Below are 22,861 nucleotides of genomic sequence, written 5' to 3' on the forward strand. Positions count from 1 at the left end.
TATGCCCCACTCCACCACTGAGCTTGGTACAGAAGGGTCAGATCTGAGACTCTGACCCTTGGTTCTTACTAAACTCCAGTATATTTCTAAAAAAGGTAAAGTAAACCAGTGGCCAAATTTAACACAGGCATAAGAGGAGTCATTCCACTGAAGTCAACAGAATTGTGAATGTTTTGAATTTAGATGAACAGGAGAGTGGGCTGTGTGGGTAAAGAGATTTCCTTTAGTATCTATATTTCCTAAGCTTGCACTCCCCTCTTTGTTAGTCTTTGTTTGCAATGCAGATTTAAGCAAAATATGTTGCCAAAAAAAAATAGGCTTTACAACATTAGTAACATATACCAAGTGTATACAGTAGTCATTTCAAGTAATTTCTGTTATTCCTGATGTTAGTTCTAAGATATTTTCTATTAAAAAACACAACAAAATAACAACCACACGTAAGCCATATATAAGCACATGTCCTTGTTAGTACAACAAGCACATAGGCCAGAGAAACACTAGCAAACACAAATACCAAATCTTTGATATTTCAACCTGCAACAATTGAAAGATAGATTACATCTACCAGGGCCAAAAAGGAAATATTCAAAATTGGCAAGTCAAACCATCTAATGACAATGATATTGTTGTGGTTTCTAACATTTCCTTCTGGGATCTCATAGGCCTATAGGTTAAATTAATCAAATCCTCATCAGTAGTCTGCTCTTGGATAGAGAGTCTGTGTTTCCAATTCTAGGGATTTTCTGCTGTCACCAAACACAACAGAAAAAAAAATCCTATCACTGTTCATGGACTCTGACAAAGTATATAAAGAAAAGAGACTCTTCTACATTTCCCAAAAGGCTGTTATTAAGCAGGGAGAATGTTCTCTTCTAGCTTGATTTTTTTCATTAAAAAAGGATTCTACAACATAAAGATACAATTCTCAACATGAGTGAAGGAAAGGAACAAAACAATGGTATAGGAACTAGAACAGTGGGCAAACTAAGCCATGCCATCATCTTCTTAGCGTTATGTGCAATGTGCCTCAGATGGCACGTGACCAGAATTATCACCAAATTTGGTCTGTTGTTTGGATCATTAGCTTCCCTGGCCCAGGCTGGGTACTAACGGGGAGTGTGACATGAATGCTGATCCATGCCCCCAGCCTTGCCATGAGCACATGTGGGTGAAATTAGTGAAGTGCTAGAAGTTTTCAAGACTTGAGCCCTTTCACCAATCAATTAATAAAGTTTTGGTGATTTCCCTGCCTTTGATGGAGTTTACTCTCTCTCTGGACAGTATTAAATCATTCCTGGAAGAAAGGGCATATCTAGGGATCCTAATACATCGTTCAGATAAAACTTTCTTCTCTGGAACATATCAGATTGTGCCAAACAGATATTTTCAAAAACTTTTCTTAGAACCACCGCTATAAGGTCAACACTCAGATACTTCAAAAGTTGAATAATGTTCTACACTATCATCAATATATGTCTGAGAAACAAAGACTAATGCTTTTCATTGATGTTCACTTCTAATAAGGTTTTTTTAACCTAGAGATGCTTGCTTATCACAGAGGATTTCTATTTAAGTGAGAAAACACATTAATATGTTGCACAGTTCTTTGCCACACCTCTTTACAAGCAGACATCCACCATCCTGCTACAAGATGTTTACCACAGGTTAAGGGGAAAATATTTGTGGGAGGTTTTTGTTTAAAATGATGGCAGCACACTTATGTGTGAAACAACTGAAGAACAAGATAACAGGAGTAGCCATAAAGACATGAACAAGAAAGGACAAGAGAATCAACCTAAGATTAAAGAAAACAAGGGAGTAGGTAGATAACCCAGGTTCCACAGCAGATACCATTTGATCCCCAAACATCCATTATATAGGCAACTACGTGGTAAAGTGTCTAGACACACAGCAGCCTAAGACTAACTGTTCCTGTTAGACCTGCTTCTTTATTCTCTCACAGGATTATCTATGTAGTTTTGGGATTCAGTAATTGTCCCTGCTTTCCTATTCTTGACCTATGTGCCTCATGTCCATCTGACAGTTCAGACATCCTGAAGTTCTTACTACAGTGCATGCATGGTGTGTTTAAAGAATGAACCACTACTCTTAAAGACCTACAGGAATAACCAGCCTGAGGAGCCACACAGCACACCACAGATTGTGCTCCATTTCATCATTTCATCCATTCCCCCCCACCCCCCCCGGGGCATGGCAACAACAACAGATCTCGTCTTCTTTCCTCCTGGGCTCCCTCTGGCTGGCTGGTTCAGGTAGCCCATTTTTTTGCTATCAACCTGAAGGTCACGTCGCCAGGTATTTCTCAACAGCTCTCCTGTCAACAGTCGTCTCTGTAGGTCATGAATTATTTCCTTTTTTCTCTTCCACAATAGCATACTTTTTCCCATTCACAGTGACTTTGTCCATGACATACAGACAATAAAACAGGATTCTGTGCTGCTGTTTTGTCTCCCCAATGTCCCCCCCAACCTCATGTTCCTTTTATGACTTCTTTCTTTGCAGCCATAAAGGACATATCAGAATGTGCTCTCTCATTACTACTACTATTAACAAATAGTTAAAACCATTACATTTCTTCTTCAGGATCAACAAAGAGGGCTGTTTCTTTTCTTTAACAAAACAGAAATAAGGATTTTGGATGCCACTGGAATTTACAGGTTCAGTCCTATCTGAAGAGGGGCAATTCCAGCTCTTCTTTTAAAAAAAGTTCTTTGTACTATAGAATCTCACTGTGCAAATTAACTGATTAAACTCATTTAAAAATGTTCTGCAGTTTTACAGGCTTACCGTCTTTTTTTTTTAAATTCTGCCTACAATGAACTTTTATAAAGATCTTTCCCATAAGATCTACAGAAAAAAATTAAAACAGCAAAATCAAGTCATCCAAAAAGGAAAGTAAATTCTGTGATTGCATCAACCAGCAGAAGTGCTGGAACAATTTTTATGGTGAGGGTGCTGAGAGCCATTGAACCAAACTGTAAACCCTATTTATGGTGGAAACTATTTCATGTCGGGGGTGCGGCAGTATCCCCAGCACGCCTAATTCCAGCACTTATGTCAAACAGTTAAAAGCCTTTGGAATACGTCAGTAATCTAGGAGGGATGGAATATCTTAAATATAGCAGCATAGTGCTCCTTGCAACTTGCTTTATATCTGTTCATTAAGATTGGTGACATATATGGGGTTTGCTTTTAATTTTGTTTTAATTTGTGTTGCAGATTCCCATCCATAGTTTATTTTTTTTATTAACTGCCTCACAGGGACTGACTTTTTGTATTAAAATGGCATTTTCTTCACTTTGATGAGAGAATTAGTTGGACTTTAATTTTGCAGTCCTTTCTACTTCACCGCATATCTTCAAAAGACGTCTGATACAAATAGAACTATGTTTCAATGTGCGTGTGTCTGTACTCACACACAACCCCTCCACATGTAGTGATGATAGCTTTATAACAAACTGTAAAACAATTGATACATTTTACAACTCTAAAACATTTCTAAAATACTTTTTTCTGTAACATATATTGTATACATGTTCAACAGTAGAGTGTGGAAGGAAATATCAAGGACAACACTTGTAAAAAAAATGAAAAAACACTTTGAAACTGCTAAATCTTTATGTATAAATTATGTTTAAAAATAATTTAAAATATTTTTCAAGCCTTATAAATATATTTGTAGCAAATGAAAGCACTATAAAATAAAATATCACTTAAATCCCTTTAGGATTATAAATGTATTAACTTTTAATGTACAGTTGTTGACCTTTTTTAATTTAACACATTGTACATAGGAGAAGATATACACCCGATTTTTTTTTTTAAAGATAGAGGTTTATTTCTTTAATTCATAAAACCAGTTTGTTGAATGTATTTCCTTGTTTAATATCTTGAATCAAGGAATTATAAACAGAATAAACAAAGGGCCAGATTCCCCTCTCATACCCGCCGACCACATGCATAATGTCATCATGTGGCCATGCATATTGCCATGTAATTCCTCTTGTTTTTGAATTTACTAAGTAATTGTGCAGCAGAATCCAAGATTTCATTTAACAAGGAATTATGTCTATCACTTATGATTGTTAAGACGCCTGTAAAAATGTGAATCTCAAGTGATGCAGTGATGTTTGCCTGATGTTTTCCACAAAGGTTGCCATATTTAAGGTATTCAGCACACACTAATATACAGGGCCAGATCTAGGGTTTTTTGCCACTCCTGGAATTGTGCCGCCCCAAGCACATGTTTGGTTTGCTGGTGCCTAGAGCCAGTCCTGCTAATATAGTAGCTGGAAAGGAGCCATGCCTACTTGCAAAAATATCACAATCCTAACATATGATTGTGATATTTCCTGAGCTAACTGCGCCTCTGACCTCTAGGTGGCCTCCTTGAGGGCACTCCACTTTGGCTTCTGGCTATTACATTTCTCAGGGCAGTATCTTTTGATCCTCTCCCTCCAGACTAGGGACCTAGGTCTGCAGATTCCTGTAATTCGCATTCAGGTCTCACCTTCGTTCAGTACAGGCAGTCCTATTCTCTCAGGGGAAATGACAGGGTTAACCACTGACTAGCCAACTCTTGTAAAGCAGAGTACTATTTATTCTGAGAGACACATCTGGCAATTCCTTGCAGTATCTTTGGGAGATCTCACTGAATTAAGTTTATGAATAATTTTGGGCCAGGGATTATATGATTGATTTCACGGGGGAGAGTAACTACACTTCCTCCAGGAACAGGGCCGCCCAGAAGATTCAGGGGGCCTGAGGCAAAGTGGGGGAGCTTGTACTCACTGGGCGGCACTCTGAGTCTGCGACAGCGGCATTTCAGTGGCGGGGGGCCCTTCAGTCACTCCATGTCTTCGGCAGCACTGAAGGACCCGCCGTTGGGTGAGGAAAGGGATTCTCGGCCAGGACTCGCGGGGCCTGGGGCAAACTGCCCCACTTGCGCCCCCCTCTGGGTGGCCCTGTCCAGGAACTAACAACAGTGGGGAATGATTAGGCAAATTCACTCTGGCTGTAGCACCTCCATAAGGGTACCACCACCTGGAAATGCTCACATATAATAGTTCAAACTGGATTCTTCAGAGACCAATAGACAAAGAAAGGACTTTTGGAGAAATAGCTTGAATTTAAACTAACTCAGGCCTGCTTTCTGATCCCATCAGGTCTCAGGGTCCAGCTATCACCTGTGTCTGGGCAGGGACCCTTGTCCGACTGCCTTCTGACCAAGAGTCTTAAGACCACACAGTCCCCTGCCGTATACTGTGGTAACCCCAGAAAGCCAGTCTACCTAACAGCCAGCACCTGTGCTTTGCTTTCTCTCCAAGGGCTATGACCAGCATGGCTAGCAGTTACAAGTTACCACAAAGCTCTCTCTCAGCACAGACATTTTTTCTTAGGATAAAAGCATCACAGAGAAGACAACAAATCAATGCCTCCTTACAAAACATAGCACAATCTCCCATCTACCATCCAGAGATCCAGTTCCAGAGTGTTTGAACCATGTGATTGCACCCTTAAGGAATATGAAGGAAGCCGAGCCTCTCACTGAGGAATGCAGTTAAGAGGGACAAAAAGAGGTCTAAAGAATGGCTCACCGTTTTACTGTGACATCATCCTTTTGTTTCCTGCAATCCCCTCTCACTTATTACACACCTTCCAACTTTTGCAACAAATGAAGCAGGGATCCGCCTCCTTCAATACACTGCCCTGATTCATCCTCAGAACAAGTCCAACCTACTAGCTCCCAGTCCACTCCATTTTTCCTTTCCATCTCCCAGTTTCAGCCTCATTGCCCAACCAGTCCCTGTCTCTCACACCTGCCACCCAACTCCCAGGCTCTGCCCCTCATTGCCGTCTCCTTGCCCAGCCAGTACTACTCTCCTTCTGCTCCCAATCTCCTCATCCAGCCAGTCCCAATTTCCACTCCCATCCACAAACTCTTTGTCCCAATCTACTCCGTTCTCCCTTCCCACTGCAGATGTAGCTGTTGTCACCCTTTGAACCAGGCCATTTCTTCCTCCATGCTGCCTGGGCCCAGCAAGCTCATCGATAGCACAGGACAGACAGGCTCACTGCTCTCAGTTTAACTACCCAGACCTGGATCCAGCATGGCCTATAACAGCAATTGAAAGGCTGGAACATACTCATTGGAGACCAAATTTTCAGGAAATTTAGCAGCTAAAAATGTAAAAAAAACTCTACTGAGCGTGTGTGAACTGCAATTTTTCAAAAGCTTATAATTAGCCAAATAAGGGCAGATTTTTACAGGGGCAGGAAAGAGTGTACCCCTGAAACAAAGGACACTCCTTTGCCAAATTTCAAGTCCATGGTCTAAGGCATGGAGATGTTAGAACTGTTCCAAGAAAAAGTCACTAGAATTTAACATGGGCAAAAAATATATAGTTTTCCCTATCTTTGTTCTTGGAAACAGATGAAATATATTAGTTAATTTTTTTTCAAAAAGAGTCAGCAAAATTATAACCTACTGAAGACAGGGTCTTAGAATAGGAATAATAGTGACCATATTATGGGAGGGGCTGGAAGCATCTTTTATTAATATGTTCCATCTAAGATCTTAAAGCCTTCTGCATACTTTACAAAATATGAAAAAGGATATCCCTTTTGATATTTCCCTTCAAGCAGATGAAAGAAGCCAAAGATTTGCTTCTTTGAGCAACAGTGTATTGATGGGAAAGCTAGTCAGGAATTGTCCATTGGAATGATTTTGCAAATGAAAATGCAATTTCTGCAAAACAAATTTTCTGTGGGAATATTTTCCTTTTGATGAAAATAATTGATTTTCCATTGGGAAAATTAAACAAAATATTTATTTCAGGTTGGTTCAGCCAAAAATCAAAACATTTCAAATTTGGAACTGATCAAAAATGTTTAATCTCAAGTCAGTTCTAAAAACCATTAAACCACAGTCACACTGCCTTACAGAAATGGTAGTTCTAGCCCCCATTTTCTATCATGGGCCAGGCTCTTTGGAGGACAACATCTCCCACAAAGTATTTCTTCTGCATGGTGCATCATGGGAGCCACATGACTAGATGCATTACAGAAGGCGCAGTCTCGCCAGGGAGCCATGTCCATATGAGAGAATGGTGGCCAGAACTACAACTTCCATGAGACAATTGGGAAATGCAGTTTAATGTCAAAATGAGGTTTTACAGTCCAAAACAAAAATTTCTCAGGAATGCCAAAATGTTTCATGACTAAACAAATGTGGAAGTTGTCAGAATTTTGCTCAGCTATAGTGGGATGGGTGGATTGAGACATTATATCATAATTTATCCAACAAACCAACTGAAGCCCCTCCACATGTCAGAGTGCCACAAGTTCCCAGACAGCCTAGCTGAGTGTTTGTCCAGTTGCTTAAGACGAGCCCAATGTGTTGGCACCCAGCAACATTGCATCTGCATTTTCTCTTAAGGCTATGAGGGATTGTAACTCGTTATATATTTGAGTTTACTTGTACATTTGCCTGTACTGATTGTAATCAGCAGTCAGGTATTTTGAGATACTTCATAACATGGAATATATTACTTCTATTTAAGTAGCAGCAACTCTGTTTCTTAATATAATGAAGATATATTTCTATTTCTTCACAGCATGCTATATGAAAGGCTTGTTCAACAAGATTTCTATGGAAAGCCTTTTTGAACACTAATAAAAAATGTACTGCTTTAAAAAAAAGAAGAAAAAAAAAGAACATTGCCTGCAAAACAGTGACTGAGAAGCAAACCTGCCAACAAACTGTAACCACACAGCTTGAAACATTAAAACAATTTCAATAATTTTAATAGTAATGATATGAAACAGGGGATATTTTTCCTCATGCTCTCCCTTCCCCCCAAAAAAAATTTCTCACAAAAATCCCAAGGAATTTCTAATAATTCAACTCAACACATGGAACCAGTTCTGAAGACCATGACCAGCTTAGACAGCTAATTCAAGACTCCTGGAAAGACTTCCAGTGTTCATATAGCTTTGGGCTTGTCTCATCCCCTAAGCGAGGATACAAGGGAAAGCAGGCACATCCGACTCATAGCAAACCAGCCATGACTTTATTCCATATGGCAGACTGCACAATGTAGTAGAGAAAAATATAAATCATTTTCCTTGCTAAAGATGTAGACATTATATCCGCAACGTAAGATACAGGATAGTGCTTTGTCTAGTGGAAATAAAAAAATAAACAATCATTTCGGGTGAGAAAATAATATGTCGTTATTTTCTTTAGATAAATAAATTGTAAGTGCATAAATTCAAGGTTTTGTAATCCATTTTTATCTGCCAGGGAATAACAACCAATTACGTTTCTTCAGAACAAATAATACCTTCCAGTACCTAGTATGTGCAACTGCCAAATTATTTGTGTTAGCACTAAATTATGCGTGTTAGCATTTACCAACCCCCAACAGTTCATAGTTAGGCTAGGAAAGATTAGATTTTTATCAGTAAATATCAATTTCACTGTATAACCACAAATCAAATATTTCTATCAATAATAGAAATGTACAGCTAGACAAAGAAAAATACTGCCTGAGAACTTATTAGCTTGATTTATGGCTATTCATTTTGTATATTTTGATATGTGATCTTGACAATCTGTTTTAATGGTTATAAAGCTATAACTTTGTGAATCTCAAGGTTTCCTGTCAATAAATAATTGTCTGACCTCCCTACTGCCTGACACTGCACCCCCCACCAGTTTCCCACAACTGTGAAAATTTAAAAAAAGAAAAAAAATGCTTAAAAATCAATATTATCCATCAAAATTATAAAAAACAAAAATCGAATCCCACAAGCCTATTCTTAATGAATTTTCTTTTTTCATTCTAAAATGGCCACTGAACTGAAGAAACAAGGACATTGTTACTAATAACTGACTCCTGGCATGGATCCAATGTATGGGCTTGACTGGACAAGAGTCTCCCAGGGCTTTTTTTTTTTTTTGGGCGGGGGGAAAACAAAACAGAAAACCATTCTGATCTAAGTAGGGCCAGCATCTTCCGCAATTTGCAACTGAAGCATCTGATTCCAGGTGGTGTGGGTTTCCATTTCCTTTTATAGTTCTGTGTCAAGTAATCTGAAAAGTTAGGATTTGCAATGCAATAAAGGCTCAACTCTTCTGATACTCAAAGCAGTATAGAGTAAGATGGCTTTAGCAACACTAGACCTACTTGTAATGTCATTTTTATTTGGTAGCTTAAGATTTAACACCTACTGCAACTGGAGAGGGCAAAATGGTGGAGAAAACAAACACCCATTTCTTGTTGGCAAACACTATTTGCTGTCCCTACATTGCAGCTTTCCTAGTGGATAGAAGTTCTGCTGTGTGCCACAGCTAGGGAGGATAGAGAGAACAGTGGGTTTGCAGCAGGTTTTAAGAGCCCACACTAGCCAAGGCCTTTGCATTCCCCTTCCCCACCCCACTTTCAAGCTCTTCATTGTGTGCATGCTCCAACAGTTCAGTCCAGGAAAGATTAGACAACATTTGTGGCTTCAGTAGAATGCTATTGATTTCCACAGTGACAACATCTATTGTTTCTATTGTGATAGCATGCACAGACCTTAAATAAGATTGGAGCCCCACTGTGATGGACACTGTACAAATTACAGCTAAATGAAAATGTCTATCCTGGAGGGCTTAAAAGACACAAAACAGATGAAGGGTTGAGGATAAGGAAGACATACAAGCAAATGAATATGGTGAAGAATTGGAACAACTCTGTTATTTTTCTTTCTTTTTTTTTTAATTGAAGGTAGAAAGAGGGTGAGGAATGGCAGGAATGGGTAAATTAATAAGAATGAGGGAGTAAGAAAAGAAAGGAAGGAGAAGAGGAATAATCCCTATAATAGCAATAGTCAGTAGACAGTGTTTTGTAGGCATTGCAGCAGAGGTGAGTTTTAAGAAGGGAATTGGAAAATAAGGCAAGGGATGAATGAATTATAAGAACATAAGACCAGCCATACTGGATCCATCTAATCCAGTATGCTGTCTTCAGACAGTAGCCAGTGCCAGATGCTTGAGAGGGAATGAACAGAATAGGACAGTTACTGTGTAATCCAACCCATCATCCAGTCACAGCTTCTGGCAGTCACAGGCTTAGGGACACCCAGAGCACGGGATACTGTCCCTAACCATCTTGGCTAACAGCCATTGATGGACCTATACTCCATGAACTTATCTCGTTCTTTTTTAAACCCAGTTACACTCTTCCCCTTCACAGCATCCCCTGCCAATGAGTTCTTCTGTACTTTGTGTGAAGAAGTAGATGTTTTCAGAAAACTAGTCACTATTACTCCAAGATCTCTTTCTTGAGTGATAACAGCTAATTTAGACCCCATCATTTTGCATGGATAGCTGGGATTATGTTTTTCAGTGTGCATTACTTTGCATTTATCAACATAGTGAGATCGCTTTGTAACTTTTCAAAATCATCTTTGGGCTTAACTTTTTCTTGAGTAATTTTGTATCAACTGCAAACATTGCCAGCTCATTGTTTACTCCTTTTTCCATATGATTTTATGAATATGTTGAACAGCACTGGTTCCTGTACAGATTCTTGGGAGACTCTGCTATTTGCCTCTCTCCACTGTGAAAGCAGACCATTTATTCCTACTCTTTGTTTCCTAGCTTTTAACCAGTTACTGATCATGAGGACCTTCCCTCTTATGCCATGACTGCTTACCTTGCTTAACAGCCTTTGGTGTTGACCTTATCAAAGTCTTTCTGAAAGTCCAAGTACAACTATACCAACTGAATCACCCTGTCTATATTTGTTGATACCCTCAAAAAATTCTAAGAGAGAGGCGAAGCATACTTTCCCTTTAGAAAAGCCGAGTTGACTCTTCCCCAACATATCATATCCATCTATGTGTCTGATAATTGTGTTCTTTACCACAGTTTCAACCAATTTGCCAGGTACTGAAGTTAGGTTTACTGGCATGTAATTGCCAGGATCACCTCTGGAGTTTAAAAAAAAAGAAATTAACTCTACATTAGCTACCTTCCAGTCACCTGGTACAGAGACTGATTTATGCAATAGTGAATACCAGCTGGCCCTGGTGACTTATTACTGTTTATCAATTTGTTCCATATCCTTCCCTATTGACACCTCAATCTGGCACAGTTCCTCAGATTTGCCACCTAAAGATAATGGCTTAGATTGAGAATGTCCCTCACATCCTCTGCAGTGAAGACTGATGCAAAAAATTAATTTGCCTTGTCTTCCTTGAGTGCTCCTTTAGCACCTTAATTGTCCAGTGGTCCCACTGATTATTTGGCCGATTTCTTGTTTCTGATTCACTTAGTTTTTGTGTCTTTTACTAGTTTCTCTACAAATGCTTTTTTGCCCTGCCTAATTATACTTTTACACTTGACTTGCCAGAGTTTATGTTCCTTTCTATTTTCCTCAAAAGGACTTTATTTCCACTTTTTAACTGATGTGTTTTTGTCTCTAACTGCCTCTTTTACTCTGTTGTTTAGCCATTTTTTTAATCCTCTTATTGTTTTTTTGGTGGGGGTATATATTTAGTTTGAGCCTCTGTTATGGTGTTTTTTAAAAAAAAGTGTCAATGCAGCTTGTAGGCATTTCACTCTTGTGACTGTATCTTTTAATTTCCATTTAACTAGCTTCCTCATGTTTGTGTAATGCCCTTTCTTGAAGTTAAAAGCTATAGTGGTGAGTTTATTTGGAATTTTCTCCCCTACAGGAATGTTAAATTTAATTATATCAGGGACTTTTCCTTCTGCATAAAGGGCAAAATAGAAGAAAGTGCAAAAGTATTTGAAAGTGAAGCTGACTGGTGGATACTAAAGGCTGAGAACATTGCAGAAATAAAGGCAGGGGTTGGCATCATGTTAAGTTATTAGAGGAGCATTGTTGAATGGTGTGAAGGGTTTAAAAGGTGAAGACAAAGAGGTGAAATCCTGACCCTATTGAGATCAATGGCAAAACTCCCATTCACTTCAGTGGGGACAGGATTTAACTCAAAAAGCTTAAGTTTGGAGATGAAAAGGGAGCCACTGAAGGTGCTGATTGCATGAGGTGGGCAGAGCAATGAGCCAGGCAGATTATCTTGGCAGCAGCATTTTGAGTGAACTTGAGGGGGGCAAAGATGCAGTAGTCCAAGCCAGATAGGAGGAGGTTACAATAGTCAAAACATGAAATGAGGACAATTTGGAGGAGAGTTTTAGCTGTTTGGAGAGATGGAAAGCTGGATTTTAGAGGTATTGTGTAGGAAGTAGCAACATGTTTTAGACACAGCCTGAATGTGTGGGCCTGGGAGGGCAGTCAAAGATGATACCCAGGTTGTGCGCACCAGTAACTTGGAGGAGATGGAGGTGCATGCCGAGACAGAGAAAGGAGATGGTATAGTGGAGGGCAGAAAAAAGGGACTGTGGAGAGACTCCAAAGATGCCTGGAAATGTACGTATCGGATTCACTGAAGGAGAAGTAGAGCTAAGAAGGTGGCACAATTAAATGAAGAAAGAGTGAATTTGTAATGGAGACACTCAGCATGATCAGAAGACTTCTGCCAGACACACGGCACAAGAACAAGAGCTGAGAAAGTGAAGTCAGTGGAACTATACTGATTTATTCCAGCTGAGGATTGGCCCTGTGTGTCTATTTGAGTGCTAATAGTAGACTAGATCCTGTGGTCTTTATTCAGGAAAAACTCCTAATTAAATTTAGTGTAGATGGTCCAGGCCTCTGGTCCAGGATCTTGGGGGATCCACAATGACAGAAATAGATGGTCCCAATCCACCTTTGCAGGGGCGGCTCTAGGTATTTTGCCACTCCAAGCACGGCAGGCAGGCTGCCTTCAGCAGCTTGCCTGCAGGAGGTCCCCTGTCCCATGGATTTGGCGGCATGCCTGCAGGAGGTCCGCCGAAGCCGCAGAACCAGTGGACCTTCCACAGGCATCCCACCGAAGGCAACCTGCCTGCCGCCCTCGCGGCGACCGGCAGAGCGCCCCCGGTAGCTTGCCGCCCCAGGCACGCGCTTGGCGTGCTGGTGCCTGGAGCCGCCCCTGCACCTTTGATATGATAATGAAGAAACTCCAAGAAATGCAAACATGGCATTTCCAGTCCCCATGAATAGAAATAAATTTAACAGAGAGTCCAGAGGGAAGGGGGGGGGGGGCGGGGAGGTATTTCTTAATGAGTGTGAATTTCGAAAGCTCCTAAGTATGTTAGGCACCTAACTCTCATTGAAAGTCAATGTAAATTAGGCACCTAATTCATTTTGGTGTTTTACAAAATCCCATTCATAGACTTCAATGGGAGCTGGAGCAGACTAACTCCAGTAGTTTACATTTAATTACATTAATATGAGTTGATTGTGAGTTTTACTTAAGTTAGCACTACAGCATTAGGCCCTCTTTGTGTATTACTACTAGGAGGTATTTATAGACAGAAGTCACCAGAAAAAAAAAGAAAAAGAACCCAATGCTACCAGTTCCTAGACCACCAATGCATGTGGGAACCAGTATTTTACTTCCAAATACACTCCATCAGGCACTTATAAAAGCATCCATCAACATGGCAGCCAGCCACAGATATAAACTTCAAAACAGTGCATACATTTTTGGGACACAAATTAAGTAAAAGGCATCCAGGTAGAGATGCATAAGCAGTATAATTGTTTTGCCCATCAGTATACTTATTTATGGTCCCTATCATCCATTATGGAAAGCTGAACAGCACTAGAGCTGATCAATAATTAATAGTGGCAAGAACAGAAGGCAGCTTATTGTAAAGTATTATTAAAACCTTTGAAATACAGAAATTATTTGAATTGTTCTGCTTAATTCCTAAGTGCTGAATAAGATTAATTGATAACTGAAATAAAAAAGTCTGGCAAACAGACAGAAAATGGATTTTCCCCCATAATAAATCTCTGCATTATCCTAAAGAATGTTGCCTTATTACATTCAGCAGAAAATTGAGAAAATTCAAGAAGGTAGAAAATTACATGTCTACAGTACAGTTTCAGAATAATAACAATTCCATAATAATGAAGGCTAGGATAGCTATGGTTTTGCCATTATTTAAAATGGCATTAGCTTTGATCTCAGTAAGACAGACATTTATTTAAAAAGTACCTTGTTGGTTTTTTTTTAGTATCTACATTTGTGCTTCAATTATCTTTATTCTAATTATTTGTTTATTAGTGTTTTCTATGGGGCAATTAGCATGTTAGATCAATACAACAAAATACTAATGAAAGGTCACATCCATCTTTTCAGCAATACATTTTCTGGCCTTTTCTGGGTATAAAACGTAGCACTAGCACAAAATACCGTCAGCAGCTGTAACATACCTTATTTATGTAGATTAATGGAATTTATTTCATGCATGTTATCTTGCATAAGTTAGTTTTAATGAACTGATGGATCAATTAGTGTTCCCTATTAATAATTAACTGTCTATACCCAGACTATATCAAATTCTAAAAATAAGCAACTAATGTTAAAATTACACATTAAATATTATGTCAACAATCTCACTAGTATGTTTGAAAATAAACCAAGTCATCATTGGGCTGGATATACCCTCGGTCAATCGAGTGGGATTGCTGAGGAATCTGGGTTCTAATTTTCCATAAATTTATACTTTTTCTTTCCACGTCATTTTTTAAAATTTAAATAAAGGTGAAATGTTCTTGTTCTGGATCTTGTTATCAAGGTTACAACCCAATTGGGAATTTTGCCTGAGAAAAGAATTCAGGACTGAAGCAGCTACCTAAATTAAAAATAAGATCAATAGAATGAAAATGGATAGTAAAAAAAGTGTTCATAATTATTTATTACTAACCTGGTATGGGCTGAGGTGTTAACACCACTGTGGGAAGAGGCCTTGAGGCAATAGCTGGCCTAGATATAGCCATAGCTACTTGATTTGTCATTAAAAGAGGCTTCTCGTGTCCCTGGAAGATTCTTGATTCCTCAGGATGTATCCACGCTGAATCCAGAGCAAATGCATTATTTAAATATATCTGCCAAGGATAAATAAAAAGTATGTTGAAGTTGAAGATAATATAGTTTAATTGCTTATTGTTTTCCTGTTTTTTAGGTCTTTGATTCAAGCTGTCATAGGTATATATACACATGTTTATAACATAGATCATGTCCTAAATCATGAACAGCCTTATAAGTACATGAACAGTCTTATATATAGATTGATTTATGCTTCCTAACTATTGGGAGGGCATGGTTATCTAACAAACAATCTCATAAGGGGACTATCCAGTTTAGGAAGTACTACCAAACCAAAAAAAAAAAATCCAAACCCCACAATATGAAAGAATAAGGCCAATCCTACCCCAGAGACAGCTATGGCAGAACAAATGTATCTACAACATTTAGTAGCCCAAGGTTGTTCCAGCGAGGGCTGAGAGATGGAGGAGGTAAAAAAAGATAAGACCATCCTATAGTTACTCATATGCTTAAATTTACATACATGCCTAGCTGTTTGCAGGATCAAGGCCTGAGGTTGCAAATACTGCATGAAATCCTGGCTCCACTGAAGTTGATGGCAGAACTCCCATTGACTTCAGCTTTGCTAGGATTCCAGCTGCTGAGTCCATTTCTAACAAATTTATATAAACATGCAGTTGATAGCAAGGTGTTGCAAGTAGCCAAAATACGGAAAACACATCAAAACCACATATTTTTGGTAGTACAAACATATTTTACCTGACTTAATATAGAACTAATATTAAAGTTATTTTAGTCCTTTTCACTATTTAAGAGAATTGTTGATTTATACTTTCAGAAATAGCCTATTTATTGATCAACTTTTTATAGCATTAGCTTTTCTACAGGATTTTTGCTTGACCTAGATTGCTGACCTTCTGCATGCCTTCACAGTTTACAAAACTCAATGTTTTCCAGTTGTTATGATAAGATCTTAATATAAAAATGTTCCAAGTAAAGTTCAGAGTTACCTTGCAATTAGGTAGTCTCTTATCTCTCCAACTTTTCCTGGCATGAGGTGGAATAGTAGATGTGTATACATGTGGGAAGATAGGAACAAATTCCACACTAGAAGAAGGTGAAAATCCTATAACTGGAGAATGAGCTCCAAACATCCACTTAAAAAAAAAGAAAATTAAAAATTAAATGAATTACAAATATTCTACAATAAATCAACCAATGTCTGTACATACTGTATTAAAAAGGTGAATTTCAAGCAAATGTAATGTATCAACCTCTTTAGTCTAAACATTGGGTTTAAAAAAAATGTATCAGTCTCATGTATTGTGTGCCACTCAAAGCTACACTGCTATAGAAATCTACAAATAGAAGGCTCAGAGTTAGAGTACCTAGTCAATACTATTACTAATCAGCAATGAACTGGAAAAAAGTCACATATAAATAGAAAATATCATCATACAAGATAGTGTATGTGTTTCTGTCTCCAGAGGCAATGGACAAAACAAAGACAAGGCAGAATGTGTGATTTCCTGACTCTTGAATTCTTTGGACAAATACATTGATACTGTACAAACATTTCTGCATTTCAATCAAATTTCCTCCCACTTCAAAATAATTGATGTTATCCTTCCATTAAACACAAAAGCATGTAGCTTTTTCTCCTGCTCACCCTCTTTCCAAATCACTAAGTTCCAAGAGACATTCACAGCTAAAATGCTTGACTGGGAATCTCTAAATGAAATTAATCTAAGATTATGGAGTTCAAAGTTTTATGTGAAACAGCATTAAAAATACAACAGAAGTGCTAAACTACTATGAAATTACATAGCTATTAATATCTAATACGTTAAAACTTAAGATTAATATTAAAGCTGACCAGCAAAAGTAATTTTAAGTGGCCTTACAACACTGACAAATAATTGAAACATTCATCAAAAAGCACCACTAAGAGGTATTGCTTACATTAATATGGTTCAAAATATCTTAGTGTCTATTGTATTTATTATATATAGGAGACACTGAATTTAAAGGCTTATATTGTTAGAGTGCCCCTTCATTACCAGCCTGCTTTTTCCATAGCAAATAGGAAAAGATCAAAGGGTTAAAGAGTGAACAAGGCAAGCCTTAATGAGCCAATTCATGAGCCGTCCCCCACCCCCTTCTTTTATTAAGAAAAAAAAATATTGCAGGTAACGGGTTTCTAAACATTAAGGGGGAAAAAATCTAGTTCCTAGACATTAAATACCTCTAGTGGCAGCATCCTGACACTACAACATAAAAACATGTTGCAACGGCATCCAGTTGTATTTTTTTTTTATTTATATTATGCATATGGAAAAGCCTTATGGGACATTCACAAATATTATAAAAATAGGACTGTTCAGGTGATCAATGCCTTATCTCTTCTAGTAGAGCGATATTAAAAATGGCAAGGCAACTTTGTTTTAAAGCAAGGAGGAGAGACAGGCTTAAGTTACTTGGCTGAATGAAAGACCCTTATATCTTTCACTTATTTAAATGGAGTAATAAACGCTATTCCTAGCCTGCCCTTTCGCAGCTAATATGAAACAAGATTATTTTCTACGGAAAATAAATGCCTCTTCCTGGAACAAATGCACTGGACCCGACCAAAGACAGCCTTCAGTTCATTGCTCAGCCCCAGCATTAGGGTTCTCTTTGCAACGCAATCAATGCAATCTCTGCTCTCTCAATCCTCCGCTTTTTCCAGTCGAACTCTCATAAACTGTGTTATGCCACTGACCAACTGTATGGCCCAGACTCTTACAGAACATTAACTCTTAGCACATTCGAGTCTGACGGCGGGGATTGCGGTTCTATGCGTTACAAACACACGGTATGTGGCTTAAGAACGAAGACACACGCCCGGAATCCGAAATAAACTCCGATTAATAGTTTATGCGGTCTCCCCCTGCCTTTGAAGTCTGACACAACCGGTGCAGTTACTAACGGATGCGCAGAAACTGTGTGGGTCTGCAACAAACGGGGCTGTGCGGGGTAACTTCAGCACCACCGCGCGTTGGACAGCAGGCAAAAGTTCTGCCCTCGGCTTTCTGCACGGGCAGTCACCACCGCATCCCCCCCTGCGCCCCCAACCTGCGCCTCGCCAGCGTGGCTTTTACTGGCCCGAAAAATGACACGCACGAACTTGCGTGGATGAAGTCGGCTGTGCTATTCTAGCAGCACTTCGGGAGTCAAACCCCCGGATCGCGAAAGAGCGAGGCGAAGGGAACCGCATTCATTACCTGCCCATTCAGGAAGGGATACTGGTGCACGGCAGGGCGCTGATCTGGCGCAGAGGGCACAGAGAGAGGCAGGAAAGGCTCGCAGGGGACTTGCCAGCCGGGAAGCCCCTGGAGCAGAGGAGCAGGGTGGGGAGGATGTGGCGAGGAGAGCAGAAGCGGCGGGGGCACCACCCCGGCCCCACCTATCCTGAAGAGCCCAGCCGCACTCGGGACCATCCAAATCCAGGGAGGCGGTGGGGGCTCCGCATTCATCTGCCAGAGGAGAGGCTGCTGCCGCTTGGCTCTCGGAGCCGGGAGCATTCTACATGGCACGGGGCCGTCCCTCCGCTCGCGGGGCTCGCCGCCGGGACGCGCAGGGGCAGGCAGCAGCGGGTCCGGCGCCGGGACAGCTCCGCCGAGGGCGCGATGCCCATCCGTGACCCCGCTGGCTCTAGCGGCTGGAGCAGCGGCGGCGGCGGCGGCAGCACCAGAGCCGAGCGAAACTCCGCTCCATTCAGCGGGGCTGCTGCCGGCAGGCTCCGCCCTCTGCCCAGACCTCCCTCCCCTTCTGCTGATGCATAGCCCGGCAGGAGACACCTACTGGGGCGGGGGGGGGGCAGCAGCTGGTGGCAGGTCTCAGGCAGCGTCGCCACCGACTCCTTCCCCCTCTGTGAGCAGAAGGAAGGACGGCCCCGGGCAGCGGGGCCGCCGCTCAGTCCGCGGGATGGGGGCGGGAGACAGGAGGAAAGGGGGAGATGTGTAAAGGCGGGGAGGGGAGCTGGGCTAACCGGCCAGGAGCGGGAGGGGAGAGGGCCCCTGCCTAAGAGGGGCGGAGGGAGAGCCCGCTCCTCTGGCTTGGGAGGCAGCAGGGGGCGAAGGGGCTGGGGGGGGGGGAGGCCCGGCTCCCAGCTCTAACAGAAGCATCACCCCCCCACACACACACACCCAGCTAACCCGGCTGAGGGTGCCCCTAGGGGAGACCGCTGGGCGCTCAGTCCTTCCCCCCGGCAGCTCCCCAGAGAAGAGGACGCGAGCGGAGCGAGGCCCCTGCTCCCAGAAGCTGGCTCCGCTCTCAGGCACTGAGCAAAGGGGCTTTCCGCCGTGCCCACCAGGAGCGCCCTAGCTGATCATCACCCTTGGAAAAGGGTGACAGGTAAAGCTGGTGGAAAGTCAGAATTTCCCTTTCACAGAAACAGCCACGTTTCAAAATGTGTTTTCACTTCATTCCAGAGAAAGAACAACAACAAAACTTAAAACATCAACATAAGTCCAAGATTTCTGGGGAAGGGGGCATAACAAAAATTGTTGGGGGTCAACGGCAGTGTTTGGTCTCACCAAACTTGAAATGTTTTGTTCTGATTTTGACTTTAAACGTTATATTACATAAGGTTTAAGAAGATTTGGCTAAAGTCATTTCAGAACTTGAAAAATGTCATCCTGAAATGGAACATTTTGCTTTTATAGAAAAAAAATCAAAATTAAATTAAACAAAAAAATTGCCAAATTTCCAAGAAATGGTTTGATGAAACAGCACTTTCCTAGGGGAAAACAAAACAGACAAAACAAAACCTTCCACTGGAAAATTTCCAGCCAGCTCTAGTTATAGATAGTCTGGGTTTGATGCAGGGATTTTTTCACTTAACACCCCTACTTATAATTTTCTATGCAAGTGCTAAGTTCCTGGGGGACTGGACACTTCTACAAGTCACTGAACATTTTTACCAGCAAACGCTGGATCTTAAAAACTCTTATCCACAGTTACAGATGGAGGCAGTGCACCCAGTGGTTAGGACATTGGATGGGGATTCAGGATTCCTAGGTTTTAGTAGTGGCTCTGCCACTGACCTGCCACAGACACTTCACTTCTTTACCCATTTTTCCTTTTATCCTCTGTCTATTTAGACTACATACTTTTTGAGACAGGGACTCTCTCCTACTTTGTGTGTATAGCACCAAGAACAATGGGACAATATACAACCATAATACAAATCAAATAAAAAAGACACAGCTAACAGGCCAAGAACTAAGTTTTCACCATGAATGTACAGTGGCTTTGAAGACATTCAGGAAACATGACAACAGAAAGCAAGATAACCTGGCCCCTAGAATGTGTCCAAGTTTGGGCTGAGGTACTTTAGATAGCACTGTAGAGAAGGCGCCTGTGTGAGGACAAGTCTTCACTATCCTAGAGAGGTGCACTTCTTATAATAAAATGAACAATGGGAAATTTCTCCTTCCTGTCAAAAACATGCAGGAGAGAGCTTAGGGCTGGTGAAGACTCCTTCAGATCTTCCACTCCATGACTCTGAATCTCCCTGCTCCCCACTCCCTCCATTATCTTTCTTGCAGAAGATATTTAGTCCCCAGAACCCACATACATCAGGGAATTTGTCAAAGGCCCAGGACCATCTACACAAAGGCCCAGAGTCATGGCGGCTCCAGAGCACCACTGCCTTCCACCTTACCCCTACCTCTTCTGTCCCCTTCTCTACAGGAAAGTGAATGCAGACTCATGCTATATTAATGTTTTCATAATTTTTTCCACTGATGGGAGAATAATGTACATCCAGCTTCCCTTGCCCCCCTAGCCTCAACCTTCAGAAGGCAAAAGTGCAATGCAGATAGAGAAGGATGCTGTAAAGACAATTTAGACCCCATAGAGAGAGAAGGGAAGATCTGAACACAGAGAGTCCTCTCTATACATAGAAGGGGGAGTGTAGTCCGACACCCAAATAATATATATAGACCCATAAAAGTGAAGAGCTTCATTTAAAAAAACAAAAACAAAACAAAAAAACAACCACCACCCAGAGGCATTCCAAACTCTCAGCCTCTCAGCCATGTTCTCTTATATGGGTCATATATCACCCCTCTTCTTCATACAAGTGAGCAGCTCCCACTATAGATAAATGTATCAAGAGTTTAACTGTCAAAGAAATGCACTTTCAGCAGCACGTTTGGTGCACCGCCGACCTCTATTGGCACTATCAGTTAAAAACACCTAAGTGTACTCCCACTATTCTTAGAACAAAATAATATCCATGGCCACTAGTTATTCAGACTTATCTGCTATGTTTTTCCAAAGGATAAAGGATGGCTTCTACATTATGCTGCTAACAAAATTATTTGTTGCATATTTTAAAATTGAACCGTCAAGATAAACACATGAAAATGTCAGATATTCTGTGGTCACATTTAAAGCTCTGATAATTTAAAGGTGGTGGTGAAGGGTTGACAAATTTTAGTATGATGATTTAATCAGGGGTTAAGAAAGAGTGAGCGTGAAAGTGTGTGTATGCATGGAGGGGCAAACCAGAGTTTCCTCTTCCTCTGCTAAAAGCAGAGAGGAGCATTCTCTCTACAGCTCTCTCTCCTCCTTGGCTTGGGCAAGCACCTCTCCTCCACAGCACCTCTTCCTCTCTGGTGGGTGCAGTGAAAGCTTCCCTCCTGTTTCCATCTACTTTAATCACTAGATTTTTTGCTGCTCACTCATTTAAGTTAACTGGCTGCTTTTTTCCTGCAAGGTATAAGCTAAGCACATAGTAAGGGTCAGGAAGGTATTTCCCTCCCTTGCCTCCCTTCTACCCCCAGCAGTGTGTAATACGCTAGCTTTTTTCTCTCCCTTTAAATATAGACACCGACCACTGCTGGAAGGATACTAAATAGGCAAGTGTTCTGACTGGCTAATGCCATCACAGCTTCTCTAACCAAATAAATAAATAGAATATATTAAAATGAATTGTACCTGCATTTATAGAAATGCATAAAGTCTTGGAAATTTGAAAAAAAAATCACACTTTAAAAGTCACTTCATGCATTTCCCTGCCAAATGCCCAGGATTGTTCCTATTTTCTTTTTCACACTGACAATCATACGGCAAAGTGCGGAGCAGGAGAAAATTATCACTAATCTTATTTTTGTAGCCGCTTAATTCCCAAAATGTCAAAAAGTAATAATACTATTTAGCCCTTTTTCAACAAATCTGTGCTGTTATCTTAAAACAACTAGCAAGAGACATGTTAAGCCTGTACACAAGGAAGTCAGGGATAATAAAATAATTTCTTCTCCCCAACTTCTCTATTTTATTCACTGTGAAAAAGTTTGCTCTTCGAGTCCAGAGAATAACCCTGAAGAAGTTTCAATGGCAAATATGTTTTTCTTCGTGTTTGGTTATAATTATATGCTGATAGAGAGGAGTACTGGGAAATAGAGATTTGAATAATCTGAATTCTGACAAATAACATATTTAACATTTAAATATTTTAGTGCCAGCGTTATTTTTTGTACACACACCTCTCCACATTTCATATTAACATCCCACATTGAGCCCAGAACCAGAAAAAGCAGTAGACCTAGGAGGTCTGAATCCAGCATTTCAGTCTCTTTCACTCGCAAGTTGTTCAGTATTACAGTGAAATAGCAGCTGAAGAGCTTGGTTAGTAGTAAATGTTATAAAATAGCTGTGATTTTTCAGGCGATAGACATTGTCTGTGTATATTCTGGGTTTTTTTTAAAGAGGCACTCTCTCTTCCTCTTTGTTTACATCTTTTGGGTTAGTGTAAGATAATTATAAGGTCCTCAAGGTTTCAAGCGATCTTTAATAAAAAAATAAGTAAATAGAGTTGTGGATAGCACACGTT

The 22,861-nt window shown here is 40.5% G+C and overlaps 1 protein-coding gene across 5 annotated transcripts in view; it reads right to left on the reverse strand.

Annotated features, from left to right (window-relative positions):
- The window catches only part of TCERG1L (transcription elongation regulator 1 like), a 248,497-nt gene that overhangs the window by 192,520 nt on the left and 33,116 nt on the right, over nucleotides 1-22,861 (reverse strand). For 3 of the 5 annotated variants that reach the window (XM_039482841.1, XM_039482840.1, XM_039482839.1), the window contains exons 2-3: nucleotides 15,990-16,136; nucleotides 14,858-15,038 (exon numbers count right to left, since the gene is read on the reverse strand). In XM_039482841.1, coding sequence (XP_039338775.1) covers nucleotides 14,858-15,038; nucleotides 15,990-16,133 — 325 coding nt within the window. In that variant the 5' untranslated portion in view covers nucleotides 16,134-16,136. Of the gene's footprint in view, nucleotides 1-14,857; nucleotides 15,039-15,989; nucleotides 16,137-18,242; nucleotides 18,495-22,514; nucleotides 22,817-22,861 lie in introns of those variants that run through there. The other 2 variants (XM_039482838.1, XM_039482837.1) reach the window with 2 other exon arrangements.

Source organism: Mauremys reevesii, linkage group 7 (genome assembly GCF_016161935.1).
Source record: "Mauremys reevesii isolate NIE-2019 linkage group 7, ASM1616193v1, whole genome shotgun sequence".
Lineage (NCBI taxonomy): Eukaryota > Metazoa > Chordata > Testudines > Geoemydidae > Mauremys > Mauremys reevesii.